Source organism: Pan troglodytes, chromosome 9 (genome assembly GCF_028858775.2).
Source record: "Pan troglodytes isolate AG18354 chromosome 9, NHGRI_mPanTro3-v2.0_pri, whole genome shotgun sequence".
In the NCBI taxonomy this organism is placed as follows: domain Eukaryota; kingdom Metazoa; phylum Chordata; class Mammalia; order Primates; family Hominidae; genus Pan; species Pan troglodytes.
This window is the reverse complement of record NC_072407.2, coordinates 109,907,096-109,921,859: the sequence shown is the minus strand read 5'-3', so window position 1 is coordinate 109,921,859 and position 14,764 is coordinate 109,907,096. Positions and strand designations below refer to the sequence as shown.

General features: G+C 45.9%; 1 protein-coding gene across 1 annotated transcript in view; it reads right to left on the bottom strand.

The window, feature by feature from the left end:
• RAB39A (RAB39A, member RAS oncogene family) overlaps positions 1-10,800 on the bottom strand; it is a 38,978-nt gene extending 28,178 nt beyond the window's left edge. Inside the window, exon 1 of the mRNA XM_016921923.4 lies at positions 10,400-10,800. Coding sequence (XP_016777412.1) covers positions 10,400-10,626 — 227 coding nt within the window. The 5' untranslated portion in view covers positions 10,627-10,800. The remainder of the gene's footprint in view (positions 1-10,399) is intronic.
• Between the last annotated feature and the right edge of the window lie 3,964 nt (positions 10,801-14,764).

Here is a 14,764-nt window from a genome sequence, read left to right as displayed (position 1 = left end):
ACTCGGGAGGCTGAGGCGGGAGAAGCGGTTGAGCCTGGGAGGCAGAGGCTGCAGTATGTTGGGGGATGGGGGAAAGAACATTAAGAAATGGCTTTTTGATTGAGATGTAGGGAGAATAAAAGGGGAGGATAAGTCAAGGTTCTACTATCCAAAAACATAAAGAAAGGTGGGAAGGTCTCACATGCCCCAAGAGTGAGCTTTACCTATTTTGCAATTTTGCCTGTGGCTGGCCCAGGGCCCTCAGACATTTGGTGTACAATATTTAGTTTACTTCAGGATGTATTAATTACCTACACAGACTAATGCAACACTGAGGTTGTGGCTATATACTGCTAAACCAATTAATTTATTGGAGAAGAAAAGAAAGAAAAATAATCACAGGTTTTCAAATGTCTGGCTAGCTTCTAGACTATACTGATTATACAACCACACAAAATGTTCTGAATGCTCTGAGTAGACACTGGAAATAATCTTTTTCTTTTTCTTTTCTTTTTTTTTTTTTTTGAGATAGGGCCTCTCTCCGTTGCCCAGGCTGGAGTGCAGTGGCGCAGTCATGGCTCACTGCAGCCTCGACCTTTGGGACTCAAGTGATAGTCTTACCTCAGTCTCCCAAGTAGCTGGGACTACAGGGGCACACCACCACGCCCACCTAATTTTTTTTTTTTTTTTATAGACAAGGTCTCACTATGTTGCCCAGACTGGTCTCGAACTCCTGGGCTCAAGAGATCCACTCGCTTTGGCCTCTCAAAGTGTTGGGATTACAGGCATGAGCCACTGTGCCTAAAAATGTCTGGCTACACAGATCATCTTTTGGCACTCTGGTGCACTTGTTAGAAACGATGGTGTCTCATTCTTTTTTTTTTTTTTTTTGAGACGGAGTCTTGCTCTATTGCCCAGACTGGAGTGCAGTGGCGTGAACTCGGCTCACCGCAACCTCCCCTTCCTGGGTTCAAGCAATTCTCCTGCCTCCGCCTCTCGAGTAGCTGGGATTACAGGTGTGCACCATACCCGGCTAATTTTTGTATTTTTAGTAGAGACTGGGTTTCACCATGTTGGCCAGGCTGGCCTCGAACTCCTGACCTCAGGTGATCCGCCCGGCTCGGCCTCCCAAAGTGCTGGGATTACAGGCGTGAGCCACCGCGCCTGGCCATCTCATTCTTATATACCATTTTACTCTCAAACACCATAAAATAGACACTTTGGGGGTGACTGCTCATTTCCCTTCTCTGTGAATTTCTCTTTCCAAAAAAGTGGACCTTTACAGATACATTTACATTATCTGACCCATAATACCTACTTAGTATATTTATGTTATAATACATTTGTATTATATGTCTGTGTAACTCAATAACCTGACTGCAGGGGAGCTGATTCACTAGATAGTTAAGTAGTCAATGAGATATTTTTTCTTTCAAGAGTTTGAATAAGAGGCTCAGAGACTGAGAGCTAGGAGCCAACAGAGTTGGAGAATGGAAATAGACTAGAGGGGAAGTCCACAAACTCTTGTTTTAAAATTTTTCATACTTCCTAGCTGGGCATGGTGGCAGGTGCCTGTAATCCCAGCTACTTGGGAGGCTGAGGCAGGAGAATCACTTGAACCCAGGAGGCGGAGCTTGCAGTGAGCCGAGATTGCGCCACTGCACTCCAGCCTGGGAGACAGAGCAAGACTCCATCTCAAAAAAAAAAAAATAGTAATAATTCCATACTTCCAAACACCTGGATGTTCAGTGAGCTTTTGCTTTCATGAAATCTGTATCATTTATAATTTATTCCCTATTAAACTAATTTGGGCCTGGTGCAGTGGCTCATGGCTGTAATCCCAACACTTTGGGAGGCCAAGGAGGGAGGATCACTTGAAGCAAGAAGTTCAAAACCAGCCTGGGCAATATAGCGAGACCCTGTCTCTACAAATTTTTTTTTTTTTTTAATTAGCTGGGTGCCATAGCATGTGCTTGTAGTCCTAGCTACTCAGGAGACTAAGGTAAGAGGATCACTGGAGCCCAAGAGTTTGGGCTGCAGTGAGCTATGATTGTGCCACTGCACTTCAACCTGGGCTACACAGCAAAACTCTGTCTCTAAAAAATAAATAAATAAATGAATTTGGCTAGATTTCTACTACTTACAACACACTTTTAACTAAGACATTATATTACCTGATATAGAACTATAGCTGACCTTTCTATTAACAATAACTTGGAACTACAGTAGACTGCAGTGATTATGGTCATCTCTGCTCTGTTACCTATGCAATTATGGACCCACCAATCGTTTTCCTCATTTGTTTTTTTTTTTTTTGAGGTGGAGTCTCGCTCTGTCACCCAGGCTGGAGAGCAGGGGCACAATCTCGGCTCACTGCAACCTTGCAACCTCCACCTTCTGGGTTCAAGGGATTTTCCTGCCTCAGCCTCCCAAGTAGCTGGGATTATAGGTGTGTACCACCATGCACAGCTAATTTTTTTTTGTATTTTTAGTAGAGATGGGGTTTCACCATGTTTGCCAGACTGGTACCAATCGTTTTCTACTGAAGGAACAAAAAATCGTTTTCTTTTGAAGGCCATGAACCACAGTGAGGGAGCTGAGAATCAAATGAGGGACTTTTTAAAAAGAAACAAAACCAAAAACAACTAATTTAGTTTAGAGATTTTAAAAAGTCTCTTAAGAAGAAATTTAAAATGTTAATATTGCTTGCTTTTAAAGTTAAGAACAGAGTACATAAATTAAATCACTTTGAAACATTAACTTTATATGGATGTTTTGAAGAGGCAGAAGAGAAAACAGACACATGCGGTAGCCAGTGGGAGAAGAGAAGATAAGCCAGTGGGATAAGGGAAGATAAGCTAAAAGGAAATGGAAGAGTAAGAGACACATTAAAATAAAAATGAGGTGGGGGGGGGAAGAGGATGAAAGTAAACTTATCAGTATGGATAGACAGAGGAAAGGGGTAAAGAAAAAATAAAAATAAGCTGGAGGGGGACTAATGTCAGAGGCATTCGAACCAGAGTGACTCCATTTTGAGCAAGGGCTAGGAAAATGACGCCAGGTGCAGTGGCTCACGCCTGTAATGCCAGCACTTTGGGAGGCCGAGGTGGGCGGATCACTTGAGGTCAGGAATTCGAGACCAGCCTGGCCAACATGCTGAAACCCTGTCTCTACTAAAAATACAAAAACTAGCTGAGTATGGTGGCACACACCTGTAATCCCAGCTACTTGGGAGGCTGGAGAATTGCTTCAATCCAAGAGGGAGAGGTTGCAGTAAGCCAGGATGACACCACTGCCCTCCAGCCTGGGTGACAGAGCAAAACTGTCTCAAAAAAAAAAAAAAAAAAAAAAAAAAGTGGCCAGGACTTGCTGGGCTGCATTCCCAGAAAGTTGGGCATTCCTAGCCTCTAGATGTTTATGGCTAAGGGAACAAATTAATAATGTTTACTAAACAGACCCAGACTTGGGAGTGTCCAGATACTCCAATATCTGGAGAACAAAGGCATTCCTAATTTTGCTTTAAAGATAATAATATCGATTCTTGCAAAATATGGTAATTAAGAAAATTAATCCTTTATTAGCTGGGCGCGGTGGCTCACACCTGTAATACCAGCACTTTGGGAGGCCAAGGCAGGCGAATCACCTGAGGTCAGGAGTTCGAGACAAGCCTGGCTAACACAGTGAAACCCTGTCCCTACTGAAAATACAAAAAATTAGCCGGGCATGGTGGCAGGCACCTGTAGTCCCAGCTACTCGGGAGGCTGAGGCAGGAGAATGGTGTGAACCCGGGAGGTGGAGCTTGCAGTGAGCCGAGATCGCACCACTGCACTCCAGCCTAGGCGACAGAGCCAGACTCTGTCTCCAAAAAAAAAAAGAAGAAGAAGAAAGAAAATTAATCCTTTATCACAAACCCTTGTGGCAGAGAGCACATCTCCTCATATACATACAAGCATTGTACCTAGGGCGGATGCGTTCCTCCTCCTACTTTCAGGCACGTCCTGCTCTGTCTGTGTAGTAGCTGTTCTTTCACCACTATACTTTCTTAATAAACTTGCTTTCATTTTGCACTGCAGACTTGCCCTGAATTCTTTCTTGTGCAAGATCCAAGAACCCTCTCTTGGGGTCTGGATCGGGACCCCTTTCCTGTAACAGTAAGACACCTGGCAAGGAGAAAGATACATAGCAGAAGAGGAGCTAGGGGAAAAAACACGGAGAGGCAGGCAAAGGCCGGGAAGATTTAGCGGTAATAGTTAGGGGCTGCTCCCAGATTTTGTGGGGAAAGGAGAGGAGGGAGGCTGTCTCTATTTATTTTTTATTTTTTTTATTTTTGAGACAAAGTCTTGCTCTTGTCCCCCAGGCTGGAGTGAAATGGTGTAATCTCGGCTCACTGCAACCTCCGTCTCCTGGGTTCAAGCGATTCTCCTGCCTCAGCCTCCTGAGTAGCTGGGATTACAGGCGCCTGCCACCACGCCTGGCTAATTTTTGTATTTTTAGTAGAGATGGGGTTTCACCATGTTGGCCAGGCTGGTCTCGAACTCCTGACTTCAGGTGATCCACTCGCCTCGGCCTCCCAAAGTGCTGGGATTACAGGCGTGAGCCACCACGCCCGGCCTGAGGCTGTCTCTTATAGCACTTACTGCTTAAAGCCCTTAACCAAGTTAATTAATTGGTTAAGTTTGTCTGCAGGTCTTCCATTGCTACAAACCTCAAGTATTTAGTGGTTCTGCTCAAAGAATATGCTAAGGCAACTTATCAAGGGAGCTATTCCCAAATTATACTCCTTAGAGCACCAGTTATCATAGATTTTATTTTTCTTATTTTTAGAGACAGGGTCTAGCTCTGTCACCCAGGCTGGGGTGCAGTGGCATGATCATAGCTCACAGAAGCCTCAACCTCCTGGGCTCAAACCACCCTCCTACTTCAGCCTCCTGAGCAGCTGGGGATGCAGGTCCATGCCACCATGCCCAGCTAATTAAAAAAATTTTTTTTTGGTTAGAGACAGGGTCTTGATTTGTTGTCTAGGCTGGTCTTGAACTCCTAGCTTCAAGTAATTCTCCTGCCTCAGCTTCCCAAAGTGTTAGGATTACAGACGTGACTCACCGCATCCAGCCTAGATTTTCATATTTTAAAAATAGCCCCTAAAATAAATTGGGAAATACTAGGTTAATCAAAGTTAAACAGGTTTCTTTGCTGCAATACTTCTTTGAGCCTTTGATATGAATTTTTAAGAGAGTGCCATATGGAATACAGGGATTTCCAAACTTACTTGATCACAGAATGCTTCTTTTAAAAAGAATCACAGGCTGGGTGCGGTGGCTTACGCTTGTAATCCCAGCACTTTGGGAGGCTGAGGCGGGTGGATCACTTGAGGTCAGGAGTCCGAGACCAGCCTGGCCAATATGGTGAAACCTCGTCTCTACTAAAAGTACAAAAATTAGTTGAGCTTGGGGCGCCTGTAATCCCAGCTACTCAGGAGGCTGAGGCAGGAGAATCGCTTGGACCTGGAAGGCAGAGGTTGCAGTGAGCCGAGATTGCACCACTGCACAAGAGCAAGACTCCATCTCAAAAAAAAAAAAAAAAAAGAATCACAGGTGAGGCACAGTAGCTCATGCCTGTAATCTCAGCACTTTGGGAGGCCGAGGCGGGCAGATCACTTGAGATCAGGAGTTCGAGACCAGCTTGATGAAACCTCCATCTCTACTAAAAATACAAAAATTGGCCAGGTGCAGTGGCACATGCCTGTGGTCCTAGCTACTCGGGAGGCTGAGGGAGGAGAATCGCTTGAACCTGGGAGGTGGGGGTTGCAGTGAGCCGATCGTTCTACTGCACTCCAGCCCCAGGTGACAGAGTGAGACTCTGACTCAAAAAAAAAAAAAAAAAAGAAAGAAAGAAAGAAAGAAAGAAATATATATATATATATATATAAAGAATCACAGGAACGAGTGTTCTGCAGAGCACTCCTTGAGAGCACTGCACGAGGAGGACATTAATACCCCAAAGGCCAGGTAACGTCAGATAAAAGGCCAAACCTGGCTCAAAGCCTAGAGGTTTCCCATTCTACAGCTAACATTGCTATGTATTTATCTCATATTATATTCATATAACTTTAAACGCTTTTTATGGGAAAAGTTCAAAATTTCTATTCTTACATTTAATGCTCTCCATACACCTAGCTCTTCCAATATAGTTATCCTTATTAACACTGTATTAAACAATATTCTCGTTTCCTTTACTGCTAAACTAATCCCAGCACTTTAGGAGACTGAGGTAGGCAGATTACACAAGCCCAGGAGCTCGAGACCAGCCCAGCCACCATGGTGAAACCCCATTTCTACTAAAAATACAAAAATTAGCTGGGCATGGCGGCACACACCTGTAGTCCCAGCTACTTGGGAGGCTGAGGCATAATAATTGCTTGAACCTGGGAGGCATAGGTTTCAGTGAGCTGAGATCTGGCCACCACACCCAGCCTGGATGAGACAGCGAGATTGTCTCAAAAAACAAAACAAAACCAAAAATTATAAAAAAGTGATTACTAGCTTCCCCTAACACCTACAGTGCCAAAGCCATCTTTCCTACATCCTAGGCACATAATGGCCCAGTCTAAGTGTCTCCTTGTAACTAAGATCTCCCCAATGAATTGAGAGCCGAAAGAATCTATACCATGTTGGCCTCACTTGCTTAAAAGAAACTTTGCTTGGTATAGAGCTGCTCTTTCTCCTTCCCCTGAACTGACACACAGTGTGCTTATAACCCAGCTTTGCTCACGTAGATGATGGTAACATCCTAGGCATGGCAGAAAATTAAGGGAGAAGGAAACTGAATGATGGTCTGGTGCAGAACCACTCCACCAACTTGGACCACTCTATACACAAGAGAGAAATAAACTTTCATCTTTAATGAAGGCACTGTAATTCTAAATTTCCTTAATATACAAATCTACAGTTATGCTCACATATACATTATTTTTCTAAATCTTTTTCACTTGGATTTTGTCCCTTTTTATTTCAGGCAAGTAGTTAGCCTCTATTAGCATGTTAGTCTGAACATTGAAAACTAAGGCTGGCCTGGCGCAGTGGTTCAGGCTTGAAATCCCAGCATTTTGGGAGGCCGAGGTGGGTGGATTGCTTCAGCCCAGGAGTTTCAGACCAACCTGGGCAACATGGCCAAACCCTGTCTTTACAAAAAAAGATACAAAAATTAGCTAGGCGTGGTGGTGTGCACCTGTAGTCTCAGCCACTTGGGAGGCTGAGGCAGGAGAATTGCTTGAGCCTGGGAGGTGGAGGCTGCAGTGAGCCAACATTGTGCCACTGCATTCCAGCCTGAGTGACAGACCCTGTCTCAAAAAAAAAAAAAAAAAAAAAGAAGGAAAGAAAGAAAACGAAGGCTAATCATGATCATAATTACCAACTCACTATCCTATTGTTCTGTAATACATTTATTATGCTTTCAAGCTACCTCATGAGCTAAGTAGGTTTCTTTTTGTCAGTTTATATCCAATCACCAATAAACCTTCAAACATGACATTTCCCACAAATTCTTCATGATATGATTATGACTAATGACAGGAATACATCTTCATGACCTACAGTACCTTTCTATAAAATAAAATATGCAACGATATCTATTATTCAAAATTAGAATCTGTAATTTCTTGATGAAAGATACAGAATGATTTAATAGTAATTGTTTTAAATGCAATCTTAAGGTAAAACATTCTGGTAAATGAGAGAAAAGCAAGTATTTGGAGGTAGCTACTGAAATACGTATGTATTTACAAACAGAACTTTGGTAAAGAGCCAAACAAAATAAATTATGACTCACTGTCAGTAAACATTCCCTAAATGTCCTTGCATTATAATGCGAGAATTACTGTTTGGTTTTAATAATGTATATAAAATGAATTATTATTTACATTCTTCTTCAAGGCATTAAAAAACAATCATCTAGGCCAGGCACGGTGGCACGCACCTGTAATCTCAGCACTTTGGGAGGCTGAGGCAGGTGGATCACCGGAGGTCGGGAATTCAAGACCAGCCTGACCAACATGGGGAAACCCCCGTCTCTACTAAAAATACAAAATTAGCCAGGTGTAGTGGTGCATGCCTGTAATCCCAGCTACTCGGGAGGCTGAGGCTGCAGAATTGCTGGAACCTGGGAGGCGGAGTTTGCAGTGAGCCGAGATCGCGCCATTGCACTCCAGCCTGGGCAACAAGAGCGAAACTCCGTCTCAAAAAAAAAGTTAAAAAACAATAATCTGTATCATCTATTTAGCAGAAAGGTCTTTAAAGTCTAACAAATTAATTATCATTTAATTTCTTGTCAATAAGTTGAGCTACTTATTTATTTATTTTTTTTGAGACTGAGTCTGGCTCTGTCACCCAGGCTGGAGTCCAGTGGCGTGATCTCGGCTTACTGCAAACTCTGCCTCCCAGGTTGAAGCGATTCTCCTGCCTCAGCCTCCTGAGTAGCTGGGACTACGGACACGCACCTCCATGCCCAGCTAATTTTTGTATTTTTGGTAGAGACAGGGTTTTGCCTTGTTGGCCAGGCTGGTCTTGAACTCTTGACCTTGTGATCCACCCGCCTCAGTAACCCAAAGTGCTGGAATTACAGGCGTAAGCCACCCTGCCCAGCCAAGTTGAGCTACTTTTAAGGAACTAATTAAACACAATAAGATTTTATTACCCATGTGTCTTGTAGTTGCAACTCAAAGTAGCTGTTAGAAGTTTAAGACATAAAGGTTTTTATTGTATTCACTTCAGGGGGGGGGGTCAAGAGCTAACAGCAAATGCTTTTTTTCTGAGCCTGATATATCGCAAAGTTTACCTCTGATTGAGATCACATGTGAAGGAATTTGCAATCAACTTAGAATGGTAAAACTGGAAGGAATGTTAGAGATCACGACGACTTTCATTTTACAGATGAGGAATCAAACGTTTGAAAAATTATTTTAATAAAAGGAGGCTTCTTGAAAAGGAAAAACATTTTTCATGGAATTCTAAGTGTTGTACAAATCCAATCAATAATCTTTTAACACCTCTCTGAAGGGCTGGCCTTACCATCTTTCCACTTCACACACACGAAAACTAAGGTATAAGCAAGCTAAGCAGTTCACTCATTATCTCTATGAATCAGCATCATTGCTAGGAACGGAAGCCAAAACTTTGAATGTTGGACCATTCTCACAGATGTAGGCTGATCTCATTCGCAGTGATGCTGGCTGGGGGCGAGGGGAAGCCATGTTTGGGAAGTCCCCTCATGGAACACTGCATTTCACAAGCAGAGTACTTGCTGACTAACGCAAAATGCTTCCTTAAATGAGTTCCAATGGATAATGCAGTCTTTAAGAAACAAAACAGTACAATACATCAGTTTCACCATCTTCCTCTAAAACGAAGTGCCTTTGAATCCTAGACATTTAAAATTTGCTTTAAACCTGCTTCCATCTCAAATATTCAGGAAATGCATATAATTTCATTTACTTTTCATTTACACAAGTCGCCTTTGTGAAACCCTTCATGTCCCCAGCGGATATTTAGGAGGAGACTATTCATTTGGATCCCTCCTTCTGTCTTTAGAAATATTATCACCCTGGAACGTTAAGTACTGATCATAAGCAAAATTAAAGTTCCTGGCGAATCTCAATATATGTCTTTTTCCCACCAAACATGACAAACTTCTAAAGACAACTCAACCCTTCACACACACACACACACACACACACACCCTCAGCTGTGCCAGTGTCCCTGATGTTGCATCTAGTTAACCTACAAGACCCATTCCCACGGGTCATGACCCAGTATTTCTGATGACCACATTCAGTGCTGTGAGGTGCCCAAACCATTACCGCATCCACCTCTCTGTGAACCATGCCCAGTGAGCTCATGCAGGAACCTGGGTTGGAGCGCTCCTTGCTGGGAAGCTAAAGGATCCATCACGAATCTGGGAACCCTCCCTCGCGGTTCTCCCCGGCCACACAGCGTGGGAGCCGCTGGGTTAGGGCAGGAAAAGGGGCGCCTGCTTGGAGGAGGGTGGTCGGGTCATGCTGTGCGCAGCCAGGGAAGCCGAGTTTGGGGAGAAGGCAGCCAGGGAGCCGGAGGGGATAAAAATACCCACAGGGGCTGAAAGAGTTGGGGAAGAGGGGGCGGCGAGGACGACCCCGGTTCAGGCGGGAAAGGAAAGATGGAAAGGGGGCGCAGGAAATGGGCGCCAAAGAAAGAAGTGAGAAATTGCGGAGGAGGAAGTCGTCCCTGGAAGAGGAGGGGCAAAGGGGAAGCGAGAATGGAGTGTTTGCACTTTCGAGAGGGGAAGGGCCAGAGCCTCTCCCGACCAGGGCCGGCGGGGCGGACGCCTGGGGAAGGGGCGTCCGGGCGGGCTGAGGGGGCGGCGCGGTGCCCAAGGTCCCCGGGGTCCCTACCTGAACCGCTCCTGTCCCGCCGTGTCCCAGAGCTGTAGCTTGATCCTCTTGCCCGGCTCGATCTCCAGCAGGCGGGAGAAGAAGTCCACGCCGACGGTGGGGTCGCAGGCGGGGGAGCGCAGCCCGGGGAAGCGGCCCTGGGTGAAGCGGTGCAGGAGGCAGGACTTGCCCACGGTGGAGTCCCCGATCACGATGAGGCGGAACTGGTAGATCCAGATGGTCTCCATCGCTCACGTGCCCCGCTGGCTCCCGGGCCGCCCCACCCGCGGGCTAAGTTCGGCGGCGGGAACTGTCCTTTCAGCACCTCGCGGGCGCCCGCCCGCCGCCTTCCAGCATATTCCTGCGGCTGCGGCCGCCGCCTGGTGCCCGCCCTCTCGGGAGAGAGAGGCGGGGCCAGGCCCGGCTAGGGGCGGGGCCTCGGGACGGGGGCGGGGCGGGGGCGGTGGCGCGTGGGAGGGGGAAGCAGGTTTGCTGCCGCGAACTCCCGCCCCTGACCGGCTGCAAATCACTCTCCCTCAACGCTCACTGGGCGCCGGCAGGAAAGTGGGCGTGGCGGGAAGACGTGATAGCAGCAACAACCAAGGAAAATGAAGCAAGGTCTCAACTCCGGGAGGGTCAGCCAATGAAAAGTGAGAGTCGTTTTCTTACGGGCGTAAGGGCGGGTTGGTCAGATTAGGGCTCTGATTTTGGAAGTCCCTGAGGCCATAACTTGGGTCATTGCTTTGCTTCCTCTTTTTTTTTTGTCCCCCAGGCTGGATTGATGTGGTGAGATCTCGGCTCATTGCAGCCTCAAGCGATCTGCCCACCTCAGCCTCCCAAGCAGCGGGGACCACGGGTGTGAGCCATCACACCTGGCTAATTTTCTTCTGGGTTAAAAAAATTTTTTTTTTTTAGAGATGTGGTCTCGCTATGTTGCTTAGGCTGGTCTCAAACTCCTGGGTTCAAGCGATCCATCCACCTCAGCCTCCTGAGTAGCTGGGACTACAGGCGGGTGCCACCACATCCCGCTAATTTTCTAACTTTTTGTAGAGATGGGGTCTTGCTGTGTTGCCCAGGCTGGTCTCGAACTCCTGACCTCAAGTGATCCTCCAGGCTCAGCCTCCCAGTGCTGGGATTACAGGTGTGAGCCACCACACCCTGCTTTCTTGTCTTGATGAGAGCCACCACCAAGGCATTTTAAGGTGAAGGAGTTTTGGGCAGGATTGAAATAAATTTGCACAGCCAGTTCTGGGTGCTTCTACCAAGGGCTCTGGCTGTTGCTGCGTGCTGCCACTGTCTGTTCTTCACTGCTATGAGTACCACAGAAGAGTGAGAAACACGAAGTATCATCCCCATACCCTCTGGGGCCCTCCAACCCTGGGGACAGTGGCAAAAAAAAAAAAAAAAAAAAAAAAAAAAGCCGGGGAAATGTTGAGAAGCTCATGAAATTTTCAGCTCTCCTTGGTCTCCATTGTTTAAGTCAGAAAAAAGCGAACAGGTGGTCTCTTAGCTCATGTCTGATTAATGATGTAAGTAAACAAAGCAGAACTTAAATTCTGGTGAGATCTTACTACTTTCTTGTGCCTTTCCTCAAATTGAGTAATAGTGACGTCAAGGTTTATCTTTAAAAAGTTAAACAGTTTAAAAGTGTGTGTTAGGCCGGGCGCGGTGGCTCACGCCTGTAATCCTAGCACTTTGGGAGGCTGAGGCGGGTGGATCACCTGAGACAGGAGTTCGAGACCAGCCTCAACATGGAGAAACCCCGTCTCTACTAAAAATACAAAATTAGCCGGGCGTAGTGGTGCATGCCTGTAATCTCAGCCACTCGGGAGGCTGAGGCAGGAGAATTGCTTGAACCCGGGAGGCAGAGGTTGTGATGAGCTGAGATCGTGCCGTTGCACTCCAGCCTGGGCAACAAGAGCGAAACTCCATCTCAAAGAAAATAAATAAATAAATAAAAGTGTGTGTTTAGGCCAGTCGCAGTGGCTCATGCCTGTAATCCCAGCACTTTGGGAGGACGAGGTGGGCAGATCGCCTGAGGTCAGGAGTTCGAGACCAGCCTGGCCAACATGGCGAAACTTCGTCTTTATTAAAACTACAAAAATGGCCGGGTGCAGTAGTTCATGCCTGTAATCCCAGCACTTTGGGAGGCCGAGGTGTGTGGATCACAAGGTCAGGAGTTCAAGACCAGCCTGGCCAAGATGGTGAAACCTCCTCTCTACTAAAAATACAAAAATTAGCCACGCACGGTAGCAGGCGCCTGTAATCCCAGCTACTCGGGAGGCTGAGGCAGGAGAATCGCTTGAACCTGGGGGGCAGAGGTTGCAGTGAGCTGAGATGGTGCCACTGCACTCCAGCCTGGACGACAAAGCAAGACTCCTCGTCTCAAAAAAAAAAAAAAAAAAAAAAAAAGCTACAAAAATTAGCCAAGCATGGTGGCACATGCCTGTAACCCCAGGTACTTGGGAGGCTGAGGCAGGATAATCGCTTGAACTCGGGAAGTGGAGGCTGCAGTGAGCCGAGATTGTGCCATTGCACTCCAGCCTGGGCAACAAGAGCAAAACTCCGTCTCAAAAAAAAAAGTGTGTGTTTACCAAAACAAAATTTTCAACAATTCCACTTTTTTCTTGTGCACATCCCGAGTTCTGATATCGATATTCATCCCTATTTCCTTTGCTGTTTTGGAGGAATTGGTGTTGGCTGTGTTTAATCCCCTTTCACTTATCTTTTTGGGGCTTTTCCCAACAGTTGACTTTTATTTCATACCTTTTATACCTTGAATCTCCCCTTCTCCAGTGGCTTCTGCTCCTCAGCCTATAAACATGCTCAATTATCTACAATTCTAAAACTAAGCAAAACACCTCTTCATTACGCCTCCCCTTCAGATTGTTGACTCCTCCATCATTCTCCTTTTCAAATATCAGAAATGATGATCTATTATCATTTCTCATCTACCAGTTAGTCTTCAAGGAGGCTTATATACCCCTGACATACTCTCTGTGCCTAATATACCACTGCTTTTGATAAGGCTGTCAGGGACATCCTAATTATTAAATCCAAGCCCCCACCCCCACCATCCTCACCACCACCCCACTGCACTGTCATCTAGTTTTAGTTGTCATTCTCCTTTTTTTTTTTTTTGAGACGAAGTCTCGCTCTGTCGCGATCTTGGCTCACTGCAGCCTCCGCCTCCTGGGTTCAAGCGATTCTCCTGTCTCAGCCTCCTGAGTAGCTGGGACTACAGGCGTGCGCCACCACACCCAGCTAATCTTTGTATTTTTAGTAGAGACAAGGTTTCACCATGTTGGCTAGACTGATCTCGAACTCCTGACCTCAAGTGATCCACCCCCCTTGGCCTCCCAAAGTGCTGGGATTACAGGCATGAGCCACTGTGCCTGGCCATGACTGAATTTTCTGTAAGCACAACCTGAACACCCTTATTCCTTGGCTTCCACAAAAGCATTCTCTCCTAATTTTCTGTTCTTTTTAACCTTCTTCAATGATTCCTCTTTCTATGATTCATTTCTTCAATACTGAAGATCTTAAGAGATCCTTCCTTCATCTCTTTTCCCTCTCCCCACTTTTACCTTCACTTTGGGCTTTTTCTGGCAACCTCATGTACTCCAGTGACTTCAGTTACCCCCTTACCCATATCAAATGTCTTCCCGCAATCTCTGCTCTGTATTCAGGACCCGCATTTCCAACTACTTCTCTTAGATATTGGATATGCATTTCAGACTCTACGTATCTGTGTTGGTTAGGATTCTTTGAAAAAAACTTCAGTTAGGGTGATATTAAAAGATGAGAGCACTTATTCTAAAGATATAGAGTGTTTTTACAGAATCCGCAGGCAGGAATGATGTTGGCATCAGAAAGGTATTTGAACCGGGAAAGAGAAAGCTGCTGTCGGGCGCAGTGGCTCACGTCTAATCCCAGCACTTTGGGAGGCCAAGACAGGTGGATCACCTGAGGTCAGGAGTTCGAGACCAGCCTGACCAATATGGTGAATCCCTGCCTCTACTAAAAATACAAAAATAAGCTGGGTGCAGTGGCATGCTCCTGTAGTCCCAGCTACTTGGGAGGCTGAGACAGGAGAATTGCTTGAACCCGGGTGGCGGAGGTTGCAGTGAGCAGAGATCGTGCCACTGCACTCCAGCCTGAGTGACAGAGCAAGACTCTGTCTCAAAAAAAAAAAAAAAAAAAAAAAGAGAAAGCTGCAAGGGAGAATGTCTCTCTGTCTCTTTCATCTCCACTTCCTTCTGACATCTGCTAATTCTTGACTTTCTGCAGGCCCACTTTCTCTGCTGCTTAGTCCATGTGGAAGACTAGCTGCTGCAGTTTCCTGTTAGGTATCTAGACACACACAGACACTTATTTTCACTTCTC